Source organism: Talpa occidentalis, unplaced genomic scaffold, assembly GCF_014898055.3.
Source record: "Talpa occidentalis isolate TD23 unplaced genomic scaffold, MPIMG_talOcc4v2.1 talOcc4.11, whole genome shotgun sequence".
NCBI lineage: Eukaryota > Metazoa > Chordata > Mammalia > Eulipotyphla > Talpidae > Talpa > Talpa occidentalis.
Window position 1 is genome coordinate 7,304,699 of NW_023601104.1, and position 27,837 is coordinate 7,332,535.

The window sequence follows — 27,837 nt, forward strand, 5'->3', positions numbered from 1 at the left end:
CGTTGCAGCAGGCAAAAATAAATAAATCGAGTGTTAAAACTTGGAAATGTGCGTCTGCTTCTGCCCTTTGTGCTCCTCGGGGCGGTGGAACTACACTTGGGGATGCTTGTGGCTTCTGGCTTCAGGCTCAGTCGCTGTTTACCGACTGTCCCCTCCCCTAGGCATCCCGCCGCCTTCCCCACCTACCTCAGCGGCGAGAGCCCGTGGGATGCACGCTGGGACCGTGCCCCTCCATCCCTCCCGAGCTCTCTCCGAATATAAAATAATTTTCCAGCCTTCTCGCTCACTTGCCCCCAGAGCCGCTCGGTGCAAGCAGCCGCCCCTGCCTTCCACCCCGCTGCACTTCAAGGTCTGCCCCCTTTATTTACAGAGAATTAAGAAGTGGGTGATTAGGATTTCCTGGCCGACAGAAGCAGCCCCGATCCCAGCTCAAGCTGCTTTTGGGGACTCCCAGCCTCTCGGTAGGAAACAGAATAGAAGCAAAAAAACAAAACAAAACAAAACCAAACCAAACAAAGTTGCTTCCCAACGGCAGGAAACTTTCCCCTTCGTCAAGGCCTCTGCTAGGGGGCCTGGAAGGACCCGCTCGCCCTGCGCCCTTTGCTGGGAGCCCCGTCCTTGGGGACCAGGCCCTGGCCGGGTCCCGAGGACTCCGCCACTCCGAGCTGTGGGGTCCGGGGCGCGCGGCCCGTGGGGGCGGAGGAAGCCAATTCTTCCGGGGCCGAGAAGCCCGGGGCCTGGAGAGCAGGCCCCCCGCACGGTGCTCTCCTACGGCTCGCGACTCCCCCCTACCCCAGGCAGAAATACCTCCTCGCCGAGCCGTCTCCCGCCACCCCCAGCCGCCACGGAGACGAACACACACTGCGCTCACGCTCACACACAGCCTGCTGGGTCGGGAGCGGGGGGCGGTTGGTTTACCCATAGATCGCGTCCTTGTCCCGCTTCAAGGCGTCGTTGACAGCGGATCCCATGCTGGCCGGCATGACATTGGGGTGCGGGGCGTGCGCGCCGTAGTGCTGCGTGGCGTGGAGCGGCGGCCCGTGGTTCAGGTGGTGAACCGGGGGGATCGGGCGCGGCGCGTGGGGGTCTCCGTACATGGAAGCAGGCACCCCTACTCCGTCCATCCCGCCGTAATGGGGCAGCTCATCGTACTGTCAGAGCCCGGCGCGGGGGAGGGGGCGCAGGAGGTGAGGACGAGCCGGGAGAGCCGAGGGGGGTGGAAAAGGCAGCCGGGAGAAGAGAGCAAGAGTAGGAAAGGGATGGGAAGGACGGGGGGCGGAGGGGAGCGAAGGGAGAGCGAGCAGGGGGGAAGGGGGGGAGGGAGGGAGAGAGAGAAATTAAAAAAAAAAAAAAAAAGTCAGAAAGGAGAAAAGTATCGAGCACGAGTTGCACACACAGGAACCCAACCGGCCGCAACAACGAAGTTGAAAGTTACGGGGCGGGGGGTGGGGGGCGATGTTTTTAAAATTGAAAATGCAAACGCCTGAGCCCCGAGCAGCGTCTGGAGCGCGGAGAGGGGGCGCCGAGGCCGGGGGCCGAGGGGCTCCGCCGTCCCGCCCGGGCCGGAGGCTGCAGGACCGGAGCGCGCCCGCCGAGCGAGAAGTGCAGGCAGCGCGCAGAGGAAGCCCCGGATCCCACCCCCGGCCCCCCTCCGCCTCCTCCAGAGCCTCCAATAAATCAAAAGGCGAAATGAAAGAAAATAAAGAGAAGAAAAAACGCTCCCAACAAGGACGCCCGCGCCGAGGACCAGGGAAGCCCAGGGCCAGCGCCTCCCCCGGGGCTGGGCGCGCAGGGAGGAGGGAAGAACGTGAAAGTTACCAGAAACATTATTGAGCCGCTGGATTCCCCGCGTCCTTGTCAACGGCAGAGACAAAACAAGCAGCCCCCGCCCGTCCCGGCGGCGGCCGGGCTGCGCGGCCCCAGCGGCGGCCCCGGCGGCGGCTCCTGCGCAGCCCGCGCCCGCCCCGAGCCAGCCGCGGAGCTGGAGCGCCCGGGGGGGACCGCGCGGCTGAGGCCGGGCTGCAGCGAGGCGAAAGCGTGTGACAATTGCACGAGCACACACACACACACACACGCACACGCACACACACTCCGCTCACACGCACTCGCCGCCCGCCCGCTCGCACGGCGCTGGGACACGCGCGCCCAGACACGCACACACGCACGCACACACACTCGCACACACGCAGAGGCACGGGGGGGAAAAGAAGCCGATGAATAATTTCGCTGCTATTTTTTTAAATCCTGGCGGCCATCATCAAGCAGCAGCAGCAGGAGCAGGAGCAGCAGCAGCAGCAGCAGCAGGAGCAGCAGCAGCAGCAGCAGCGCTGCAGCGAGAGGAGGCATCGGGACAGGCCCCTCAGGAGGATTTATATCTAGGTAAGTGCTGGAGATTTAAACCTACCCTTTGCGCCATCAGTCTGCGCTCCAATAAACTCCTGGATGTGGCGTCTATTTAATATCCCAGTCCGGATAAGAAAGTGATCTAGGCTGAAGATTCCTTTTTTTTTTTTTTTTTTCCAAACCAAGGAGACTTCTCCCAATTCTCCAATATGTGATTTTTTAGGGGGAGGGGTGGGGGAAAGCCACGCCGGGCAACGGAGAGTTTTGTTTTGTTTTGGTTTTTTTCCTGGGATATTTCTTCTTTTTCTCTTTTTTTTTTTCCTCTTCTTGTCCTGCTCCTGAGCTTCCTCTCCACCTCCTCCCCCAGCCCCTCCTCCTGCTCTTCGGGCCTCCTTAGCCCCCTGATTCTCTTCTGCTCCCCTCAGTTGCAAAAAAAAAAAAAAAAGAAAAAAAAAAAAAAAAAGAAAAAGAAGAAGAAAAAGAAGAAAAAAATGGTCAAGCCCTCGAACTGGAGGTTACGAGCGGCCCGTCAGCAGCCCACATGTACCCGAACTGTCGTGTTTCATGGCTTTTTGCCACTCCAGCTGTCAATCAGAGCCCGGAATGTCAAGGTAGTGAATGAATGATGCTTGATGATGATGAAGAGCAGGAATCTTTCAGACCCGTTTTTTTTTCTCTTCCAGCAAAACTCCGCGAGGGGTTTCTGCTTCTTGAACGTTCCTCCCCCTCCCCCCTCCTTTCGCCCGGCCCCCGCGGAGCCCAGCGCGCGATCCTCTCCCTTGCAAGGGTCGCGCAAAGAAAGCAGGGGGCCAAAAAAATCCAGCAAAAAAGAGGAATACTTTGCAAGAGCTGGGCTTCCTGCCCCCCTCTCCTGGTGGGGATTTTGTCTCTCCCTCTCTCTCCTGCTCGCTCGCTCGCTCTCCCTCGCGCTCTCTCGCGCGCCCGCGCCCCTTTCTCTCCCCGGGATGGTGCGTGTCAGTAGGTGTTGGCAGGTTGGCGGCGGCCCGGCTGCGCGCGGAGGCTCGGCGGGGCGGCGCGGGGCGGCGGCGGGAGGACGAAGTGGCGGCCCCCGGAAGTCGCGGTGGCCATAGCCCGGCGGCGGCGGAGACGCGTCCCGAGCGCGAGCGGGCGCGAGAAGGAGCGCGCCGCGCCGAGCCTGTGCTCTCCAGCGAGTGCGGTCGGACGGCCCCGGCTGGGGGGCGGGGAGGTGGGGGCCGGGGGGAGGGGAGGCAGGCGCGGAGCCGACCCGAGCAAATCAGAGCGCCTGCTCCTCCGCGGGGACCGGGAGGGGGAGGCGCGGGGAGGGGGTGTGTGTGCGCGCGGGTGTGCGCGCGTGTGTGTGCGTGTGTGTGTGTGTGTGTGTCTGCGCGCGCGCGCGAGGGCGCGCGAGCCGGCGTGCAGAGAGAGGGAGAGAGAAAATGAAGAGGACAGGGAGAGCGCAGAGAGGAAAACTGCAGGAAACCACAGGGAAAGTCCGGTACAGCCTCGGCGCTTTTCGGTTTGGGCAACTTCCTCCGAGTTCACGTTCCCGGCGCGCCGGGCGCACGCCGAGCGGGGTCGGGACGGGCACGCGGGGCATGGCGCTCTTGCTTTTGTTCCTGGTGGTCCCGCGGGCCCCTATTTCTCGGCCGGCGGGTTGCCGCACCCTCCGGGCTTGCCGCGAAGGGCCAGGGGAGCAGGCTCTGCAGACAGCACAACCGCTAGGCTAGGCTAGAGGACGGTGGTGTGTGTGTATGTGTGCGTGTCTGTGTGTCTGTGTGTTTTAAGTGGCACTTTCCTGTGCATATTCAGGACCCTTGTGGTCAGTATTTTTCATTTTATTTTATTTTTTTTTTCCTGGACAAGAAGAGTCAGCTTAACTCAGAGAGTACTGCCTCCAAGCGGTGCGGACGAGGGCCACCCTGGAGAGTGTTGGGGGGCCGCGGTGGAACCGGGAGAAGAGAAAGTGAGGAGCAAGTCGTTGGAGTGTTTGCTGTCTGGTGTGTGTGTGTGTGTGTGTGTGCGCGCGCGAGCGCGCGCGCGCGCGACTGTCCTGCGCCTCCGAAGTGGATCTCGCTTATAGCTGGGAAGCACGGGGTGTGCATGTGCGTGTGTGAGTGTGTGTGTGCGCGCGTGTGTGCGGTGGGAGAGGCAGGGAGAGCGAGCACTGCCAGGAGGATTAGCTCCATTCTGCACCAGCTTTGTTGTGGCGGCCCTGGCTGCAGAGGCCCGGGCGCGGGGACGCTGGCCGGGCGCTGCGTTCCTTACCTCGGGCCAAGCTTGAGATCTGGAAGAGGGGCCGGCTCGGAATGAACTTTTCCAAAAGGGACAAGCGTGGGGGAGTGGGTGGAGGAAGGTAACGACTCCACACCGTTTTGTGTTGCAAGGAGTTCGCCGGTGTCTCACCCAATCCCCGGCCGGAGCTGCACCCAGTCTCACCTCCGCGCGCCGAGTTTCCCGGCGGCCGCGCGTCAATCACCGGGAGCCCCGAGCCGGGGGCGGAGCTACGGGGGCTCCCCCGCGCGGGGCTCTGCACACCCGCCGCCCCCGGCTCGGGCAGCCCGGCAGCCCGGCGCTGCGCTCGGATCGCTCCCTCTCCCCACTCCGTGCTCTCGGCCTGGTGCTTGATCCCGGGCCCAGGGAATCGAAAACAGATCGTTCCTCCACAGCTGCCTCCCTCTCCAACTTTGCACCCATTCTGGAGAGTGAAAAGTAGTGTATTCTCCGCGCGCGCCTTTGGCCGACCTCGGGTGGGTTGGGGAGCAGGGAGATCATGTAAAGTGTGTGTGTGTGTGTGAAGGGTGGGCTTTTTTTTTTTTTTTCCTTTTTGACCCCCTTCCATCTCCTCTGCTCACTGCTAGGCTTTCGGACCACACTCTCCTAGAGGGCTCAGATCGCAGCCCGCAGACTCCAAGCGGAGCCGAAGAAATTTGGCCCGGTTTTAATAGGACTGGGAAATGAACTCCGGAGGTCAATAAAGCCCTCCAAAAATGATGAATGATTGAGCACCTGTGATGATGATAGTGATTACCAGAGCAATTAAACAGTTTGATTAAATGAACCATCATAACAATGATGTCTGCGGGACATATAAAGAAAGATAGTGCGAGGCTGGCACAGAGGAGGGTCGCCGGCGCGGGGAGCAGGGCTGCGGACCGCGAGGTGCTCGCCCGCAGGGCCAGAGCAGGGGCAGCCCGGCGCCCGGAGCTCCGGGAGGGCAGTGGAGCCCGGGTTCTCAGCCGCTCTGGTGCCGGCCTTCACGCCTGCAGAAGTCGACCCGGCCCAGGGTAGGAAACCTGCAGGTTGGTGGTAGCAGCGAGGAGGGTCCTTCCCGCTCTACCTCCTAATTTTTTTTTCCTAGACGATCTCCAAGATTTAAGACATTCTTCTTATTTGTTGCGGAGTTGCTCCTGGACATATAAAAAAAGGTGAGTAAAAAAAAAAAAAAAAAAGAAAGAAAAGGCGCAAAAGAAAAAAAAAAAGTTGAATTCCCGAATTTTATTTCCGGCGGCAGTTTTACGAATTCAGTTGAACCGGGGTGGGAAGGCTAAGAGACAAAAACCAATCTGTTCTCTCTGCCGAGTGTTTTCGATTTTGCAGAGATCTTGATATTGGTGGATCCAAGTTTCTCCCCCGCAGCGCCGCTGGCTGAGAAGTTGACAGTGTTTTTCAGTGGTTCCTTTTCCAGTTGTTATTATTTTCAATGCTGCGGATTTATGGTCGCCAATAGAATGATGTTGTTTTCAAATGCCCTGTTACTTTACTTTTAAAAGAGAAACTCGGTTTCCATGATAAGCGCTTCTTTTGTGAAGATCAATTTCGAACCGCCCCGAACCCCTGCGTCTCAGTTCAATATTCAACTTTGCTACTTTCTGCTGCTTTTTCGGTGTTTTTCCCCCATCGTGATACTGTGAACTGAATTATCATCCACAATCTTTATTTAGAAAAACTTCACAAGTATTTTTTTAAAAAATGTTTCTTCCGTGGCAGTGCATCTGAATAAAAAGAATTCAGAGAACTGATTTTTTTTTTAATTTTAAAGTTTTTTTGAGCTTATAATAGATTGATTACACCCTGGGTATACCTTGGGTCTTATAAAAGTGAAAAACGTTGATAAAGTCTATTTTCTTACTTTGGGTGAAGCAGAGGCATTTTAATCCTTTACTCCTTTCTTTCTCTCCAATATTCTGTAACTTCTCTTGCATTTTACTGAATACATTAAGACAAACAACAGAGCAAATCTGGCTAAATGGGAGGGGGAGAGAAATAGGGCATTTTAAGATGTCAAAGGGAAAAAAAATCCAATCATCTTTAACTCCAAAGACTAGTTAAGAAGTGTGAGTGTTAAAGAATCCCTACTGGAGGAAAATTTGTGTCATTTAAAAATTTGCCAATTGCCCTGGGGAAGACCCCCGGTTTTCTTGTGACTAGCGAGTTCACTTACCTAGTTGCATGTCATTTATGAGAAACTTAGTTTAAAATAGCGAAGCTCGGGTGGATTACACAAGAGATCAAGTTGGTGGTGATTCAGGGTGTCCGTTCTTGGTCAGTGTGATGAATTCAAAGTGCCATTGAAATCACCAATTTGCTGATGTCTTATTAATAGAGCTGAAAAACATTTAGGAACTTCCTGGTTCCCCCCCACCTCCAAATTCGCAGTCCTATGGAAGCGATTCCAAAGCAGTGGGGGCACACACACTTTCTGATTCCTCATCTGGTAGCACCATTACTGATGCTCCATTCCCAGCATCAGCACCCCCCGCTCAGGCTGGGAGGCGAGCCTCTTCTGCTCTCCTACTTTGGGGTGAAGGAAAAGTAGGTGGGGCAGGCCCGGAGACAGGCGCGAGATGGGGTCGCAAGAGGCAGCACACACCTCCATCAACAGTCAGCTCCTTTTGCCCAGGCTGGAAATGGTTTTAACAGGCGGTAAAATTTCATCTTGCGGTGTCAAATTGGGGTCATTTTGGGGTTAGAGTTCTCAGTGTCCGAGAGGAGCTGTCCAGCTGCGTGGGGACTCATTAACTGCAAAAGATCTGTTTCAGTAAAAACAATTCAAAGACAATCAGAAGGCTAAAGACCCTCTACAAATCGCATTTTACAAGTGCCCCAGAACAAATATGGATGCTGAAACCTATTTCTTCTGAATCTCAAATCGGCTACTTAGCTCTGGAGTGGGGGGTGGGGGGCACTGCTTAAAAAAGGAGGTGAAAGGGAGGAGACCCTTTGGGGAGGGGTGAATGGGAGGGGGAATTGGGCCTCTCAAATTTAAGAGTCTGTTTTTAATCACGTCTTTCTTAGTGAAGCATCCCCAAGACTTCTGAGAACTGCTTCTTTTCTATTTTTCCTTTTTTTTTTTTTGTCTCAAGATGGAATGCTATTATAGGTAGCGTTTTAGATTTAAAAAGAATAATCGAATCCCATGATAGTTACTTAATTTAAAGGGCATCGGATTTCTGGAGAGTATTTAATTTGAAATGAGCGTTTATAAACCTGGGCTCTATCTTAGGTGAATTTGTCCACCTTTCTTAAGAAGCCCATGTGCCTATTTCTTTTCTTTCTTTCTTTTCTAGAAAGTTATAGGTCTTCGACATAGATAACTCCAAATTCCTCAGGACTGTGAGGTCTGAAGTGTTAATCTGTGTATTAAAATCACCGGGTTTAAATCCTTTTTGTCTTCTTACAACAGTTAGAACAATTGATGCCTTGCTAGAGAATCAAATAGATCCAACCTTAATCTTATTTGTAACTTTGGTTAATGTTTTGAATTGGAATATTTTAGATTAAGCAGGCGTTTTTTTTTGTTTGTTTGTTTGTTTGCCTTACAAGGTTAATTTTTTTTATTTGTGGAGCTTCTATTTATTGGTTTGGAAGAAAGATATTAATTAATACTTTGATTCAAAAAATTCCTTTAGGTAAAAAGGAAAGTGCAATTTTAAAAGAGAAGCTAGATGTTTGAGATGCCAGGGGCTTTAGAATAAACCCAATCAGTACCTTAAAGTATTATTTAAAGAAGTTTTCTTTCTTGCACTACTGGACTGAGCGAGTGAAAGGATCAAGATATTTTATTCTTCCTCTCTGGACTCTCTCTCGCTAGGCCTCCTCTCTCCATCTGCTGCACTGTTCTTTGGGTTCTGAGTGAAACTGAGAATTTCAGAGTCTAGATCTTTTCTGCAAGCTTCCCAGAGTATTTATAAATAGTTATTCCAGGAGTTTGAGGGCTGGCCCTACACCCAGCCCTGAGCCCCGCATCGCTGGGACAAAGGCTGACGCGCTCTCTTCTGCTGCAGACCTTCGGGCTGACAGTTGGAATTTTTGATATATATTTTATTTGGCGTTTCCAATAATGTGTTGGCCTCTCCTTCCCCACCCCCCTTGCAGCCATCTATTACTTTAAAAACATCTCTTCTCTGTAAACCTCTGCTCATCCTTGTGAACTGCTCCTGACCTTCCCAGCAGTGGAACCAGCAGCTTTGAAAGTTGGACTGGGAAGAATTCCCTGGATTCCTTACCTGTTAACTTGGCTCACCCTCTCCCTGGTTGGGATCAAGAAAGGGAGGGGGGATCTTATTTTGTTGATATTTAGTTTTTGGTCCATTCCCTGCTGAGAGTTTCTACCAGATTTTTTCCTCTCCCTTCCCCTCCCGGTCCCCTATTAATAACAAAGAAGCGTCCTACAATTTATTTTCCTAAACAGGCTGCGATGGAATCACTGGACTTCTCCTTTTACTCTTCTTTCTCCCCATTTTAGCTGCTTCGCTCTCCTGCAGAAGGAAAGCATTTCAATAAATAGCCCTCTAGCGCTATCTGGCGGGGCTCCAAAGGCGACGAGCGCCCCTTCGAGCCGCCTCTGGCTACTTCCCGCGCGCTCTTGCCTCCTTGCTCTGCCTCGCTCCCCTTTCTCCAGGCTCTCCCCCTGTCTCAATCTGATCCCCCTCTTTTCTCTCCTCCTGCGGCCACTATCCTGGCTTCCATCCTCCCTTCCAGAGCGGACGGCCTGGAAGGTCAGAGGCCGGTACCCCCGGAAAGAGGTGATGCTCTGGCTGCGCCCCGGCTCTTCCAAGGCTCCCACCTTCGCCCAACGTGGGTCACGACGCCTCCTTGGCGTCCGATTAGCATCTTAATGTTGCTTAACCTGTTGTTGAAGTCCCAGCAGCTCAGCTGGCGGTGGTTTGAAGGGCTTAAAGCTGCATTTGCGAAATTTGAAGGGGAAAAAAAAAAAAAAAACAAAAAAAAACACAAAATCAGAGGCTTGGAAGCCCAGCTAAGTTTTTAGGTCAGAAGCCCCAGTCTCAGTGTTGGTAGTTGGAAGGGGCTCCGCCTGGGGTGGCCAGGGCACACCCCGGCACCCTGCCTTTAGGAAAATCCGGGTGGGGCGAGAGGCCACTGTCACCCCCTCCACCTGCCGCGCAAATTGGGCATCACAGTGGACTGGCTGCTCGAACCTGGATCTTGGGCTTGTCCAAGATTTTTTAAAAAGTAACTAGCTTTATCCCCACTCCCCACCACTGCTACCACACCAAATTTGGAGAGTGGGAAAGAGAATTCGGAGTAGAAACACTCGCTGGAATATCCACAGGGCAAAGAGGCCAAAGTCTAGGAGAGCCGGGGAGGCATGCTCAGGGGATGCGGGGCTCACCAGCATCTCCCCTCCTTTCTCAAAAAGATTTGTCTTCTTTTTTATTTCTGGCTATTTTGTTTGTTTGTTTTAAACAGTAGCCTGTAAACACTCAGCGGTGTGTGGGAAGCTCAAAGGGGATGGGGTGGAAAGCGTGATTCAGCTTCAGCTGGGCGCTTTAGGTGCTCTTAAATTTTTATTCTCTCTCTCTCTCTCTCTCTCTCTCTCTCTCTCTCTCTCTCACACACACACACACACACACACACACACACACACCCTGCATCTTAGAGAAATCCCCTATCCTTCCTTTGAGCACATCGCCCATCGAGTCTTTGGAACAGAGGAAGGGGTATGAAGCATGGGGAGCAGAAGACTCACTCAGTTTTATGATTGCATTTTCTAAATTTTAGTTTTGACATTGCAGAGTAAAAATCAGGATCCTACCCCAAATTCAGACCCACCGAGTGGCTCCTTGAAGTGAGGGGACCTCCGCTTGTGTGACCACCAGACAAAAGACGTCCTTCCTCCTTCTGAAGTTCTACCCCCACCCCACAATCGGAAAAAAAAAAAAAGCAGAAGGGAGGGGGGCAGGGTGACACAATCTTAGGTTCCTCAAGAATTGCCCCCCCTCCCCACGCACAAACTCTGAGGAAAGAAAGCACAGTTCGGGTGTAATTAATTGAGGACTGTTATTAGGTCATCATTAGCCAAGGTGCAAATAATTGCAGCCCGTTTTTACTTAAAATTGACCAACCCCAGAGTGCTAGATCGATTCAGAGTATAAAAATGATGTATCAAAACATCAATGTCGATTATTTGAAATATTGTAGTCGAAGTTTTTTATTGCTTCATCGGTTAAGTGTCTGAAAGTGCAGTGTTCAAACATATATTTATGTTGTCAATACTGTCAGAACTGTCACTTTTACTATACTGGATTTGTACTACATTTCGAATTTACTCATTTACATAAAATGCCCACCCTAGGATTCTCCCACCCCCACCCCACTCTCTCTTTCCTCCCATAGCTGGAAAATCCGTGTCAGTATCTTCAAAGGATTCAGCAATCTTTGCCTGAGCTAAAGTGCGCACTGCCTCTTTTACTCAATTTTCCACATCGGATTACATGTCTTTTGCACCATTTCTTAACTTTCGAAGGGAACCTTCCTCCTTTCTACTCCCAGCCTTTTCTCAGAAATAGGCTTATAGCAGTTGGAAAGTTTCATGTTCAAATATCATCTCACAGCTCCAGCTAAGCCACTTGGGGAATAAAAAGGACAAACTGGGCTTCGCTGGATCGCCTGGACAGCAGTCTTATAACCCGCATGCCCTGGGCACATGTGTCCGGGTCCATCAAATTACCTGCAAGACTGGAATCTTCCAGGGAAAGCAATTTGGAAATATAAATACTTTTTCTTTCTTTTTGCTTAAAAGCTGTGATAAGGAAAAAAGGAAATAATACATATAAATGATCAGCACGTTTTACCTTTAAAAGCTTTTGAACTCGATGGAAAGACACAAGTTGGAAGCAGAATTGACAGTTTTAATTCTACCCATTTTCACCTGGCACGTCAGATCAGAGGCAATCATTTATTTTGTGGGGGGTAGATGGGAAAGTTGGATAAGAAAGCTCAAATCCACTGAAGTCTTTATCCTAAAAACCACAGAGAAATTCAAGCCCCTTATTGAAATACAAACATTCGATTGCTCCACACGCTCAGTATAGATTATTTGAAATTTATAAATTCACATTCTGCCTAATTTTATGCTTTTTATTTCTTCCAGGATTTCCTCCAAATCTGATAGGAAGGACAGGGCCACTTCGGGACTAAGCTATAAGGATGTGTGTTCTTTTCCATGCGCTGAAGCACTTTTTATAAAGCTTGTAATTATTTAAATATAATTATTTGGGCAATAAGACAAGCTACACGTGAAAAGATTAGCTTTACTTTATGCAGTCAATCCCAGCACTAGGGGAAAAAAAAAAAACCCAGACTCCGAATGAGAACATTTCCATACACATCCTTGCCTCAAAAAAAAAAAAAAAAAAAAAAAAAAAAAGGCAAGTTTCCTGCGTGCATCTGTATATCTTCGTGTGCACGTTTATAAACATCTCCTAGTCCGTGTTTGCGTGTTACCTCCCTCCTGCCACACACTCGAAGGCAGAGGCATCGAGGGATCGCCCCCAGAGAGCTGTGTTTACTTAGGTTTTTTTTTTTAATCTCTCCGCCATGTATGACAAGTGTTACTTCAAGAAATTCATCAGCCTTCTACAGATACTTCCAGTTTTGCTGTAATGATCTGCAGAAGAGAACTGCCATCACTTTCTCACATCCCAAGGTGTTGCAGGAACTCAAAGACAGGGGAGAGTGGCTGCAGCGCTTAATTACAATGGGGGCGGGAGGGGCGCAAGGCGGGGACACCCGAGGGGGATCGAGGAAGGTCCTTCACCTGCCGGGTCTCTGGAAGAAGGCGCCCAACCATCTCGGCGAATATTTGGGAAAGGTAGGCTTGCCTTTTTAAAATGCCTTTGGGGAGAAGTGATACCCTTGTGTAACAATTAGCCCAGACAATAAAAATAATTGGAAAATCAGTTGGAATTTCTGAGTTTTTAATTACGTTTAATTTTGTGCTAAGCCGTAAAATTACGAATGCCCCTCAATTAAACACTCTTCTCTTGTAAAGCGTTTAACAACAATTATTCCTTAATCAGTCTGAATGTGAGTCACAAATGATGCTTTTCCACATCAAAGGGACGTCCTTCCACGTTACCTTTTAGTCATAAGAGGATTAATTCCTATAATTAGAGGGATAAATATGTGCATAAATACATCTCTCCCTCCTTCAAGCAGACACACACACACACACACACACACACTTGCTGTGTGAGACGTGGTGGGCTCTGCAAGGGTAAGAATTTTGCATTGTCCACCTTGGCCCGACACCGCTTTGCTGGCGGCCCAGTCGAACCGGAGACGCGCTGCAGCGAAGCACAGACCCCCAGAGGGACACAGGCGCGTGCACTCAGGGAAACACAGGGTTCCCCGGTCAGGCAGGAGGTGCAAAGCTCAAGTTCCCGTGACACCCCCGCCCCCAGCCCCCCGCCCGCCACCACCGCCCCAACGCGCTGCGCCCCTTCCAAGACAGCTGCCCACTGCCCACGCCTGCTCCAGCCCAGGCCACGGGAGGTGTGCCTTCCTCTGGGTCCGCTTGTCCTGAAGAACAGGGCCCCGGCCCCAAGCCCAAGCTGCAGGTTAACTCTTCAGGCTGCACATAAAAATTGAGCATGACCTTTTAAAACTCCTGTGTGAATATCTCATTTACCTAATGACTTTATGTCACCTAGGAGGAAGGTCAATTTCCTCTTAACCTTTCCCCCGCTGCTGCAGTAAGCATTCTCCCCTAATCAATGGTGGCTGGAATAATCAATTTCCATTTTATGATCGCTGACAAACTCAGGCTCCGGGCGTGCGCGCTGCGCGGTGGGGCTCGCTCTGGCCGGGCAGAGGCCTCTCCCCGGTGCGCTCAGCTCCGCCCGGCGCCCAGGGAAGCTGCTCTCTCTTCTGTGGAGTTCAGAGACTTTGGCAAACTTCCCTCCCCCGCCAGCCGCCGGCCTGACTTCTGAGTTGTCACTAATCCCAACCTGATATTCACCAGAGCTCCCCCGGTCACCGACAGCGCTCCCCGCTGCTGCTGGGCCTCCCACCCGCCCCTCCTCGGCGTGTTTTTATTTCAAAGGCTGCAGCAGGGATCGCCCCGACCCGAAGGGAGGGAGCAAAGGAGGGCTTTAGTTTCATTTGCATTTTAAAAAATTATTTTTGCCTTCCTCTGCGTGGATCTCAGCTCTTTTACTCAGTCTCAGCCCGGTTCACTTTGCATAAACAAAGCCACAACAGCAGCTCAGGGTGGGTGGATTCCTGTGGAAATGAAGTCAGTTGGCAGTTCTCGCCCATCTCCTTTCCTCTCCTTGCAACCAGCTCCCTCCTCCACCTAGGGTGCTTAAATAAAGGTTTATTGGATGCTACTTTACCTGTGTTTGTAGTTTGCCCTGTCTGGGGAAATAATCAGGAAAAGGACGAAGTCAACGCTAATTTGAAAGCTCATTTTGGAGTCCATTCACCTTTCTTTATCTTTGGAGGGCCTAAACATGAGTCCTTTTCTCCTGAAAATTACCCATAAGGCAGAAGCTGACTTTTCCACCCACAGATCTTGCTTGGAGAGAGGGAGCTCTTAGCAGGGGTTCACCACAGGTCTCTGGAATTTCTCTCCCGGCATTGAGTTCCCATTTTCCCACTCACTACCAAGACATGATGACGCTGTTGATGATTATCAATCTCAAAACCCTGCTTATCGAGGGTTTGATCGCAGGGAAGTCACTTTTCATGGAAAACTTATCCTATACCTAGGTATTTGCAGATTTCTTCGGACTTTCCAGCTAGTTAAAACAGAACCCTGCCTTCCACTTTTTCTCCTGAGCATGTTGTCTCAGGCCATGTTGATGGTCCTGGAAAAAGGAATTAAAATGCCCCCCATTTAATAAAACTCATAGCACCTTATCACTTGTGGGAAGACATTCTGCTAACATTAGGAACTTTTCCAAACAATCAAAAATGTAACTGTTCCTCCCTAAAAATATTAATCACCTGCTCTGGTGTAAAAAACAAACATTAAAGGCATTGGACTTCAAGGCCAGGCATGTCTGGGCCAAAACACTGTTCAGCCACACCAGCTTCCCCAAGTCCTGTTAGGAACAGAGATGGCAGACCTGGTTCCCACTCAGGCCGGCCATCTGACACTGGAGGTTCCATTCCTGCCTTGTGGAAAATGGGAGAGAGCTACAACTGCCTGGAGGCTGTAAGGACAGGCCAGGTACAGGACCTGAGGGGGGAGTTCCCTGTATTTTCGCTTCCCCTTTTGCTGCATGCCAGGAAAGTACATATGCAATGCTACTGGAATTAGATTCTGAACCGCAGTGTAGCGCCCAGCTTTTATATTTGTTTCATACCCCCAACAACTGAGTTACAGACTTTGTAGGACCACAACCTGTTTGGAGGTCAGGAAGTGCTTGTACAGGAAGAATTCCCCATTACTAAGAGTCCTGAGTGGGACTTTTATCTCTGTTTTTTGACAGAGGAGCAGACAGATTGGGGATGAGCCCCTTGACCTCAGATAATTACTACAATCTTCCCTCTTAAGCAAATTTAATTCTCACACAGGAATAATTAACAACCTCTGACTAGTCACTCTGTGAGAATTTCCTCTCCTTTTCTTATCTTAAGAGCCCTCACAGGGATATTGAAGAATATGTTTAATACTAGTTTTTAGTTTCACTTCATTTCCACATCTTGTGTTCTGCTCACTTCTTCCAGTCTACTGGAACACATTTAGCGCTGTCTTCAACTGTGTTCTAATTCCAGCAGATGAAATAGGGAAATCTAATCATCATGCCCTCCCCTAGCTCCCCTTCCTCAACCCCAAGCATCCTAAGAAAAGATACACACTCCATTACACTTCAGAGAAGGAAAATCCTTTAATTGTTCTTCGTTTCAAAAGCATGTCAGAAGAGATTTCTAAATAATAAAAAGGGCTGTTCTCTCCCTTGGACTCACAGTGCTGTTTTACCAGTGTCACACTTAGGGTTATACTTGGAAATGGCACATCAGGACATAACCCGTGCGTATAGGAACAAGAACCCCATATGGAGAGCTAGCTTTCCACAGGTGACTGAGGTGGTTCATGTCCTAACCCGGAAGACATCTCTGCCAAGTATCTCTAAGGGGAGGGTTGAATTAGAGCATGTGGGGAGCAGTTTCTAACCCTAGAAAGAAAAAAAGGGACTCCAGGGCTCAGGAGCAATCAGGAGCCCAGGCTTTGGAATCTGACAGGAAGAGGTCAAATCTTGGTTCTGTCCTGAACCAATAGTGTGATCTTAGGAACTCACTTAACCTCTTTGAACTTCAGCAGTCTTATGTATAAAATCAGGATAATGATATTTAATATTATTAAATATCTTCTGTTCACCTCTCTAGATCTACTCTTCACTCTCCATCCTGTTCTGGGCTCTCTCTAGGTCTGTGTCTCTGTCTCTATTTTAGTAACCACTTTCCTCTCCACGACTAGCCTTGGGGCACTGCATTATCCCATCCCTTGTGGTTTCCTAACACCCTGCTCACACCTTTTTAATATAGCTCCTTTATTAAGCACTCCTCAAATTACCCAATTTGATATGCACCATCTGTTTCCTGCTGGACGCTGACTGATACACCTCATAAACTTGTTTGAAGGATTAAAATTAAATGAGATAATGTGTACAAAGTACAAAGCACAGTTTCTTGCACACAGTAAAAGCTTAATAAATAGAATTTTTGGTTCTCTTTTACAATTATAATCTGCTGCAGGATCTTCATTTTATATGTGAAGAAATGGAGGCCCAAAGTGGTTAAGGTATGAATTCAAAGTCTAATTAACTCAAGACAGTAACAACCTAGGACCAAGTCCCTGCACAAGCAGCTCTCAGTTTACTGCTCCTTCCATAGCATCTTGTTGAGCAAAACAGATGGGGGAAGAGGGAGAATCTTTTGTCACAGATGTTGGATAAAGGGTCAGAGGAACTAGAGGCAGAGGTACAGGAAATAATAAGCATCTTTCTGTGTAGCAATGGATTTGTCTCTGCCAAATTATTGCTGAAATAAAGCATGTTGTATTTGAATCCGGTGATTTCAACAAGAGTAGAATATATAGTAACGGGGAGCATGTATGCTTGACAGGTTAAAAACAAATTTATGGACACATAATTGGGAGTTTTACCAAAAGGCATGATAGTGTTTCCAAGATATATAGAATATACCAGAATTAATTTTAAAATAAAGGCTGATATTTGGATTAGCAGTGCAGACTAAAGTATAAACATTTTACAACTCTTAGGAATCTACTATGGTACTATGAGCTCACACAGAATAAGAACACTGGGGCTTCCCTGGTGGCACAAGCTATCCACAGCCACCGCAGCACCTCACGAGTTCTATTCCCCTGCCCAGTGGCCAAGAAGTTAACCCACATGGCAGCAGACCTCTCCTGTTTCATCTGCTGCTCCCCTCAGCAGTGTATTTCAGTCATTATGCCTGTTCTGTTCCCCACTCTGTCTCTGGTGAATCCTCTCACTGCGACCCCCTCTGGCCTGTACCCAAGTTCTTGTACACATAAATAAATAAATCTTTAAAAAAACCCAAAACACTAAGTTGTGTTCCACAGATATTTGGCAATTTGACCATACCAACAACATGTGGGAAACAGTCAATCCATTAATTCATTCAATCATTCCAACAAATATTTATTGAATTTTGTAATAGTCTCCAGCAACTCCTATGGGTGCTAACATATGAAGATTGATTATATATTTTCTCTGCTTCAATGAGTTCATGGAGCAGAATAGAGGTGGGTGTTTAAACCTATTTTGGTTTGAACTAGGATATAAATATTTCCAGGCTATTGTGGGAACCTTACTGAGGATGACTGGAACTGGGAACACGAGTGTCCAAGAGGATTTCCTGGGTTATAAAGGGTAATAAAAGAGCTATCTGTCTCAATCCAATTACTTTCTAGCCTTCCAAATCCTTCTGAATTATTGATGATATCAGTTTATAAATATTTAGCTCTTACCAATATAAATGTCAGTAATAAAACAAAAACTATGTAATATTGTATTGCACTATACTGAAGCAGGTTGGTTCAGGTATGTGTGGAAATCCAGAACAATTTAAATGCTTTTCCTGGTGACTAGAGTATATGACAGGAAAAGAGGGATACATTTAGAAGAGGATACTTTACACAGATGCCTTGGAAAATTCTACCTTCAAAGAAGATGGCTTCATATAGCTCACAGATTAAGACTTATTTATATGATGAGTTAGACCAGACTTATTTGAGATATAAACATATAGTTTGAAAAACGAGTTGCAACTGTACATGCAAAATAAACATAAAAGTTGCTTAAAAGCCTAGATGGATTTATATCCAGTTGGACATACTAATTAATATAACACAACTTGAACAGTTTATTTCTACCTATTCATCACAAAATTGGTCGTTTGTATCTCAATCATGTTTGATAAAAATGGTGCCAAGATACAATTTACTTCATTAAGGTAACAAATGCTGCTAAATATTGATTTTTTGGGCCTCTCTGGTGGCTTAGGGGTTAAGTCTCAGTGCTATCACTGCTATGGCATGAGTTTGACCCAGCCAGGCAGCTAACCCACATGGCATAGCAGACTTCTCTTATCTCACCCGCTGCTCCCCCCCATCAGTGTATTTCAATAAATCTCCCTCTTCTGCCCCCCACTCTGTCTCTGCTGAATCCTCCCACCTCCCTGCACCTCTGGCTTATACCCCAGTTCCTCTGCAAAATAAATAAATAAATATATATTTGTGTTTCCATTTGAAATCCAAATGAAAAAGTTGCCACTGCACATCCTCATTCAAGTTGCTTTTGTCCACTGACTGTGGCTATCCTCACTTGGCTTACTTTATTGTTGCCCACTCCACATCAAAATCCACCCCCAGTCATAAGAACTCTGTGTGCGTGCACACCTGTGTGTATTATGCATATATCTCCAGGTAGGCCACCCACAATTGTGACTACGTTTGTAGCTTAAAATTACTCCCATGAGCTCAGATGTAGGGATTTAGGGTTTTTTGTGACTTCTAGTTTTTTGGGCATTTTCTGTCAATCCATTAGTCACATCTTGATTTATGTAATCTTCCACCCAATTTAAAGCATCAAGAAAAATACCTTTAAACTTTTTTTCTTAAATGTTAATAGTTATCTGAGCCTGATAAAATGTATTAGAGTTGGATGGGGCTTCCCCCATTTTTCTTTTCTAGTAAACTGATATATGACTGATATGATCTGGTTTTTTTTTTAAATCTCACAGGGTTTACTCTAAAATATATTAGTTTAAAAAAAATCAATACTTTTTTTTTGTTGTTTTTTTGTTTATACATGCACTGGGTACAGTCAGATGCGCGGGGAGGGTGAGAGAATTCACCAGAGCCAGAGCGGGGAACAGAACAGGCAGACTGACGAAGTGCACTGCTGAGGGGAGCAGTGGGCGGCAGGAGAGGTCTGCATGCCATGTGGGACCCTCCTCCGGTGGTCAGGGAGCAGCCGGGGATCGAACCGGCGCCGCAGAGGCCGCGGGCAGCTTCCAACCCAGCGCTCAACTGCTGCGCCACCGGGGAGGCCCTAAAAAAATAATTCTTAATTACTGGTTGTTTATTTATAATAACTATATGACAATTCAAACTGTCATATTTTTTGAATCAGATTGGTAAGTTACACTTTTATATGAATTTAACCACATCTAACTTTTCAAACTTATTGCATAATGATGTATACTAGTCTTTTAAAAAATGTCTATTATATCCTTATTCATGTTCCCTTTTTTAAGAGCAATATTTTATGGCTAATAGAAATCTGTTGTGCTTTCTCACATTATGCAAATGGGATGCTTAGATGACCCCTTCAGCAGAGGAGAGATGGTATCAGGATAGGTCATTTGGATACAATCTCATTTTCTTGCTTTCCTGTTCACCACGAATCTTAGGGATTCTAGATATTACTTTACTTATGATTCATTTGCATCTGTTTCTGAAATATTTGTAGAAAAATAAATCTGGGCCTCCTCTGGTGGCGCAGGCAGTTGAGCGCCACGCTGTGAAGCTATCCCCTGCCTCTGCAGTGGTGGTTCGATCCCAGCCAGCAGGTGAGGGACCCACATGGCGCGGCAGACCTCTCCTGTCGCTCCTGCTGCTCCCCTCTGCAGTGTATTTCAGTAGATCTGCCTGTTCTGTTCCCCACTCTGTCTCTGGTGAATCCTCTCACCCTTCCGCACATCTGGCCTGTACCCTGGTTCTTGTATAAATAAATAAATAAATCTTTAAAAAAAAAGAAAAAGAAAAAGAAATCTAATAATTCTCATCAAGGATTCTATCTCAGCATTAAATTAAACAAAAACTTTTCAACTAGAGATACCTACCCAGTATGAGGTCAGAATTTTTAGTTTGAATCACTTGAATTCTAAATACCAGCTGTTGACTTTTTTACTCTGTGTTTGTGTATTTTGTTGGTCACAGTGATTCATGAAATTCACATGCATATATAAAAACAACAAAATTATAGAAGTATATTTCATTTTTTTTAGTTCTTGCAGTTGTATTTGGAATATCGGACCAATGTAATTATTCTCATTTTAGAGTTATGAAAATGAAGCATTGAAAAAAAATTTTTAAGGTTTCACAACAAATTAAAAGGAAAAAAAACAGAATTAACTTAGCATGTTCCTAGTCTAGATTTTAAAAATCATTTATAAAAGGTCTGTATCTCTAATTAGCCAAGGTATTGTCAGATGGACCAAAGGAGCTTCTCAATCAAGGGCTGTAAATGCACTCCATCTGTCTAGTGGCAAGATCACCATCACATGATCAACACACTTGATCAACGTAGTAGGACCAATAAGAAAACCATATTAAACAGCGTCTATCTTTACTACTTCTATTCTAGTTTTCAGAAACACAAGAAAGAGTATTCTGTTACATGCTATAAAGAAATTTTATAGCAAGGTAGATCAGTGACCTGATTTTCCATATCCTAAAATTCAAAAAGTAGTGTTTTAAAGTAACCATAACGGAGATATGATGTATTTATATTGTCATGAAGATTAACTAAGTGCAAAGGGCCAGTCCACAAATTGAAATGACTAATATATTCATCCATACCTTGTTCGGAGCCACTTTATAGGAGCACTGTAGTATCTGCGGAGGTAGTGATGTGGCCTGAGTCAAAGTACTTGCTTCCAGTGCTGTGACCCTCCTCACGTCTCTGGCATTATCTGCGGCTGACTTTTTAGATAATATCTGAGGATGTTTCCAGATCTGTGGTCCTATAAAATCCAGGGTAATAGAGAATTACCTGGTCTCTTCTCTGACTGCCTATTCAAAGGACTATTGGAACTAAAATCCTGAGAGCTCCTGATAAGATTAAATCATGGATAGCTTGGGGCAGATGGGGTAAGAAGGGGTGGGGTACAAAGGAAGACTGAACTGATCTGGTGCCATGAAAAGCTCATTGTTTGACTTTTAGTTGGGACTTACTCATTTTGATCATACAACTCATAATTCTGTTTCCTCAGAGCTCAAACAGAATGGATATATCCCTTCTGCTATAGATGAAAAATGAGGTTTCAGGATATCAACTTATGTCTAAGTTACATATGCCAGGTTAAGTAGGTTAGCTAGAAATAGGAACATATAACCATAAAACAAATCATAAAATAATTTTCACTTAGGCTTCATGCCATTGGATTAGATACATGGGGTGCCATTCTACTTTAGGTTGTGATTTTCTAGAAGGCTAAAATGTGAAAATCAGAGTACATTTTTGTGCATGAAAATTGTGCAACTTATGGGGTCTGAGATGAGATTACAACAAACCAGATGCAGCTTCCTTGCCTTAAATTTTCTTTCTATAAAAGCAAAAAAAAAAAGAAGAAGAAGAAGACTGCTTTGTGGGTTCTGCTGGTTGTTTATGACACAGAAGAAATCTTGGAAGATTCTCTTGAATCTTTTTTTGTTTTTGTTTTCAAACAGATAAGCACATTGCAGAGATATGGCCGGGGCACTGATATAGGGAGAAATTTTAGCGCATTTATATCATTTATATGCTGTGGAAACTCAGGCATTGGACCTTTCTGTCCTGTGAACAAGTGTCCTGCTGCTATGAGCTGATGTAAAATACATCATTTGTGGCTGCTGCTCTGAATCAGGTAGAATATTTATAGCTGCAAGTAAGAGAAAACCCAAATCAGATCGGTTTAAGCAAGAAGGGAATAAGCTATGCCATTAGTAAGAGGCGGGGTAGTCTTCATCTCTCTCCCTTCTGTTCCTGTGGCTCTGCCCTCTTCTGTGCATCAACTTTACCCTCAGACTGGTAGCCAGCAACTGCCTCTCTTCCCGTAGCTATACTGAGAAAAGGAGCCTGTTTCTCTTCTCATGTGCGAAGATGTGTGCAAAAAACATTTTGAGGGCCTCCTTGGTGGCACAAGGGATTAAGCACCACTCTATGAAGTAATCCGCAGCCTCTGCAGCACAAATTCAGTCCCCGGCCGGCCAAGGACCAACACACATGGCGCAGCAGACCTCTCCTGTCTCGCCCGCTGCTCCCCTCAGCAGTGTATTTCAGTAGATCCTCCTGTTCTGTTCCCCACTCTGTCTCTGGTGACTCCTCTCACCCCCACACCTCTGGCCTGTACCCCAGTTCTTGTATGCATAAATAAATAAATCTTAAAAAAATTTTTTTGACAAGTTCCCAGCAAATTTTTCCTCACATTTACTTGCATGTCTTTGTGGAAGGCTTAGCCAGGCTTTACCAGAAGTCCTGAAATAACCAGTGGTTAGAGGGAGGATGAGGTTAGGAGCAAATTACTTTAACTGACATAAAATAGGAGAGGTGCAGAATAGGTTTTGAGAAGACAGCTTTATCTCAGTTTCAAATACAATTGGTAAGAATGTTGGTACAACTTCTTTCCAGCACTGGGCTAGATGAATAGCTGTTCCATGGACTGGACACTGTCAGCCAGTATGTTAAGCATTACATCGAATGATCTCATTTATTTGTTCTGACAATCCAAGGTAAGCACTGTTATTGCTTTCAGAGATCAGGCAGCGTGCTCTGATTTACCCAGCAAGTTAGCAGAACCAGGGAGGATAATGCTAGAACCCCGTTCCTGGTAGTTTTCTATGTCCAAGATCACAGTTAGTTATGACAACAATAGCACCTTGTTGAGGGTGTTTCCCTCGTAGAGAGCCTTGGTAGCACATTGTGGAGCCCAGTGAATTTAGGATGCTTACTTTTCAAAATGGAGGGAAAATAATGATAGCATTATTAAGAAAATAATAAAGTTGGGGAAATATTATGAACCCTTAACAAAGGATAAATTTATTTAAACAATAAAAAATGATGGTGGCAAAATCCCCAGTAATTAAAAAATTGTGAAAAAAGCAGAGCAAAAAAAAAAAAATGAATCTGTGATATTTACTTATGAGTTAGCCCTTTAGTAGCTTTTGGAAGAAGATCATCTTACCTGAGGGAATATGTAGAATTGAAGGACAGTAAAAAATTTAAGAAAGAATATGTTATTGGTTAGATAGCAGTACCTGGCTAGACCTGCATCCATCTGTGGTGCAGATCATGCAGTGAATGTGGGAACAACTTTACTGTGTCTCAGTAGTAAGAGGTGACCAATGACTTCTTAATAGCTTAAAAATATAATTTAGGGAATTTATATGATGCAAATTTAGAAAACTCCCAGCTACTGCTTTATAAATGTTATTAACTATTCCTACTATAGCTCCTGGCATGGAAACATAAATATTTGAGAATGTTTTCTTTTTCTATTTCTTCTTCCTTTTTTTTTGACAAAGTAGGACACTTAATTGATTAGATGTTCTTAGAAATCATGGATGAGTTCAGAAATCAATTACAAAGGAGTTATTCTTTGTTCCACTTTTCTTTTTTTTTTTTTCTCCATATAACACTTTCCATTTGTCCCTGAACAGGTTTTGCAGGTGGTTCCCTGCTCTGCTGTTTTGGACCTTCAATCACTAGTGACATGCCTACAATCCAGAAAGTCCTGGGTGTCTCTTTTAGCTATCATCTCTAAAAGGGTTTTTTAGTGCTTAAGAATATTAGGTTTCATTTCTTGCATTCCACAATGTAAGTGGAAAAGTTGATCCACACTGACATGAAGGGTTCAATTCTGCATGAACTTTTTGGTTTTTTTTTTTCCACCAGAAATAATCCTTTCTATCTATTTTGGGTATTGCTCAAATTCACCTAAAAATTGTTAACTTTTTCCTAGAGACACATCGGCAGCAAAACTAAACCTATTTCACTGCAACTGATATCAACCAGCAAAAACACATTGCTGTTTTACTACTAGAGCCACATTTACAGAACGACTAAACTTGCTAAGTAGCAAAATATAGAGTGTATTGAGATCAAGAAGAGTCAATCATCAACCACTCCTGTTGTTTTTAAATAGACTTACTATGCTTTTAAAGGAGTATTATTTCAATAAAACAATCCACAAATAAATACAAAACAAAAGGGCAAATGTAGAGACATATTGCAAGTAAGCATGCATACCAAAAAGGTAAGTGCAAATTAGATTTGAATATTCATGAGTCACAAATCATTGACAGTTTGAAATAATGCAAAACAGCTTTATAAATGAGGTTAAGGCAAGGGACATCAAAGAAATGCATCGCTAAATCAATAGCAATTTGATTGTGCATATACTTGTAAATTGCGGTTACAGTTTTTGTGACATGGGAGAAAAAATACTGTGTCTCTGATGAAGGAGGAAGACACATAAATATTCCTTTTGTGTGTTATATTTTTCCAATTCATCATGCTCTTGGCGACCAGAGACTACCCACTCTTCCCCAAAACACTTTCCTTTTCAGAGACAGAGTTTTGGGCTATTTCTGAAATGCCTTTGCTTGCTCTGCTAAACAGAACTCAATAGAGTGGCTCCTACAGTTTGTAAAATAAAAGTTAGCATCCGGCATGCATGACTAGAGAATGGCTTATTTCTTAAATCTCTTCATGACAAAATAACTGTCATTGGAGAGTTATGTACAGTTTTAATGAATGTTTTCCTATTTAGAAACAGATGAATTCATAATATAATTTGTAAGGATACTGTGAAATAATTTGAGATGTAACATATAAGCAAACTTATAATTTCAATAAAACTGTTTTCATTTTGTTCTTCAAGTAACTAGTCATTAATTTGTTATTGAATTTTTTTTTTTTTTTGCCACTGGCTTTTGGGGAGGGGTGTGTGTGTGCACGTGCTCACATTGTGTGCTTGGAGAGATACCTGAAATGGTATAACTTACAAATTAAAACCTTGTTAGGGCATGCTTTAAAGTAGAAATGTTTCCAATTAATTTTCCTCAGAAGTTTATATTTGGGTTATAGCTGTAGGTCAGGAAGTATTTTTCCAAGATGCTCTATCGTGTTCCGTCTGCTTTCTAGGATGATTGATGAAGTTAGTGACATCATGTGGAAATCGTAGCACACAATAGCACTGATTTTGGAAAAGGCTGGGTTATTGTGGTCTGTTTAGAAAATTAGTCTATATCTTCTTGCTGCACCATGCTGTAAGGCAGACTTTTCGACTTGGGCGGTGAAATCCAGATGTAATATAATTAGAGGAGAATTTTGCATTGTCTCCAATTCCCTCCTCTGTTAGGAAAGAAGCTAAGATGACTTCTGTGCTATTAATAATCAAGAACATACATACCTCCAAAAGCAATGGCCTTGGTGATTTTTAAGGTCTTTATGTGAACCTGCAATTATAATTTGTCAGTACCGATTCAGTTCAAGCTTAGTATTATATTTGTAAACCATGCCTTGTTATTTTGGTACTATTGCAAAAGTTGCTAATTCATTTGCTCTTAATAAGCAAATATTTCTGTTGCTTCTCTCTGCAAATGTTTTGTCACAATATAGTATGAGACTATTTAAATTATCCAAATTTATTCTAAATTGTTTATCCACAGTATTTGATTTAATGATTACCAGTAGCAGGGGTCTATACAGGCAAGTACTGTTTTCCCTCTGTTATTGAGTTTCCAAACTATTTTAGTTCCACTCTGTCATGGTTACTAAACCTTCTTGACAAGGTGAATAATTTACAGCACCTATATATTTGATTATTTTGATTAAGTTCTTCTTTATTATATGTATATACATATTATTTTAAAAATCACTTAATCTCTAAATTAAAACATAACTTGTTGAACCAGTCAAGAAATCCAGACATTGTTGGTCTCCTTCACAAACTATAAGATGAGAGAAAAGGCACTGGACTTTTTTTTTTTCTTCCTTTTTAAATCGGGGCTATTCTTTTCAACAGGAGGAAAGTGCCTGACTAGCCCATACCATCACTGAGATGAATTTCTTTAACCATCTCCCTTGGCTAGGATCAAGAAGTTACAGGACCTGGAAGCTGTCATTTCATGTAATTCAATATCAAAATGGAGAAAAGATAAAATAAAAGACTTAGCATTGATTCTGAATTACTTAACACTGCCTTACTGAATTCCAATGAAGTCTTATCATGGAAAAAAAAAAAAAACAGTTTCTCTCTATCCTAAATGTCACTTTGGGAGACCCCTGGACCTCATGCTCATTTTGCTATGTAAATAGAATTAATTTTATCTTGAAAGAGCAGTAGAGGCAGTTAAGGGACTTCCATTTCCTATTCTGCTGCTAACTGCTACTATGAACTTGTACAAGGTACTTCAAATCCCTTGGATCTCTTGTTTCCTCGATTATGAAAGAAGAGGTTGGTCTACAAGCACCAAATTTCTAACTGAGCTTCTGAATCCCTAGGGCCACAGGAAACCAGCAAGTCCTGATCATGGAGGGAAGATTAGCTGGCGGACCTTTTGGTAAGTCTGTCCCCTTTCTTTTGGTTTGCATACTAATCTCAACCAGATTTAATTTGAAGAAAAGGAAAGCACTTGAAGAATTTGAAAACAACGAATTAAACAAATGCTTGTGAAGATTTCTTATGGTTTGATAAGAATGATGGAATTCTGATTTGCAATCTATTTTGCCCCACGATTCCATAAATATTGAAATGACAAGAATTGGCAAGGTCCTTGTAAGTAGAGGTTGTAAAAACTTCCAAAATGGAAGGTGAAATCTTAGTATGATTGCAACTTAACTTCTACTTACCCTGGCATTCGCACCTCTTGGCAAGTCTGCTCTTGGCTTGGGCCATCTGACTCACCCTTAGCGGGGCATAACAGCTCTGCAGTCCAGCTGCATGACACCCAGGGAGCTTAACAATGAACTACTGCTCATCTCTTCCAGGCTTGACTTCATTTATCATTTATCCAAAAACTGATTTTCTTTCTTTCTCTATTTCAGAGATCCTGAGGTGGTCCAGACCATGTTACCACCTCCTTTTTTCAAGAATTAATCACTCCTTCCTCTGTTCTTAGAGGGTGTTTTGTCTCTATTTTTTTATGGAGATACTTAGAGCCTTGTATTATTGTTAAGTGTGTTTGATTGTGCAACTTCCTCATTCAGTCTTGAGTTTTTAGAAGGCCAGGACTAGATATTAATTGCATTTGAATTCAGAAGACCTAGGACTTTGAAATACTCAAAACAAATGTACTTGAAAATTTGAGGAGTTGTGAATTTATAGTAAATGATCTATACCAACAATAACACTCAAGTAATTTTCTTTCAAGATAAAAAGTGATAGTGATCCTCTCTTTTTATCACATATGTTCAACCATCCCTTTAAACGCAGCAACTGCTGGGCTGCTGTGTGATATTCAGCACTTAAGAGGGTGTCATGCATGAACTGCATCCAGGGAGCAGGGAAGTTAATAAGCCCCAAACATTTCATAATTAAAATATGAGACAGTACATGATTAATGCTGTATCATAGGCATGACCAAAGTGCTTTGGAAGCTCTAAGGATTTGGGATTAATTCAAGGACTGCACACAGAATCAGTACTTTAGTTTGGAAGGCAGTAGGATTTCAGCAGAAGAAATTACAGATTGGGACACAGTGAGTCGGGCATCGTAGGTGAAAGAGGTTTCATGGTATGTGAAAATGATTATACATTACAAATAAAAATCATATTGATTTTGTAGTCATTGGGGCAAAGACTGAGTTAGGTAGAAGACTTACTTAAACATCATACTAAGGAGTTTAGAATTAGTTACACGGAAAATCCGAACTCATCAAAAGAAGCAAAAGAAGAAAAACTCTGGTTTTACAAAGCTTAGTCTGGTCACACCATGCAAAATGAT

General features: G+C 45.1%; 1 protein-coding gene across 2 annotated transcripts in view; it reads right to left on the reverse strand.

Annotated features, from left to right (window-relative positions):
• The window catches only part of MEIS2 (Meis homeobox 2), a 208,339-nt gene extending 204,820 nt beyond the window's left edge, over nucleotides 1–3,519 (reverse strand). For both annotated transcript variants that reach the window (XM_037502181.1, XM_037502179.2), the window contains exons 1-2: nucleotides 2,405–3,519; nucleotides 919–1,151 (exon numbers count right to left, since the gene is read on the reverse strand). In XM_037502181.1, the coding sequence (XP_037358078.1) occupies nucleotides 919–1,151; nucleotides 2,405–2,416 (245 nt within the window). In that variant the 5' untranslated portion in view covers nucleotides 2,417–3,519. The remainder of the gene's footprint in view (nucleotides 1–918; nucleotides 1,152–2,404) is intronic.
• Between the last annotated feature and the right edge of the window lie 24,318 nt (nucleotides 3,520–27,837).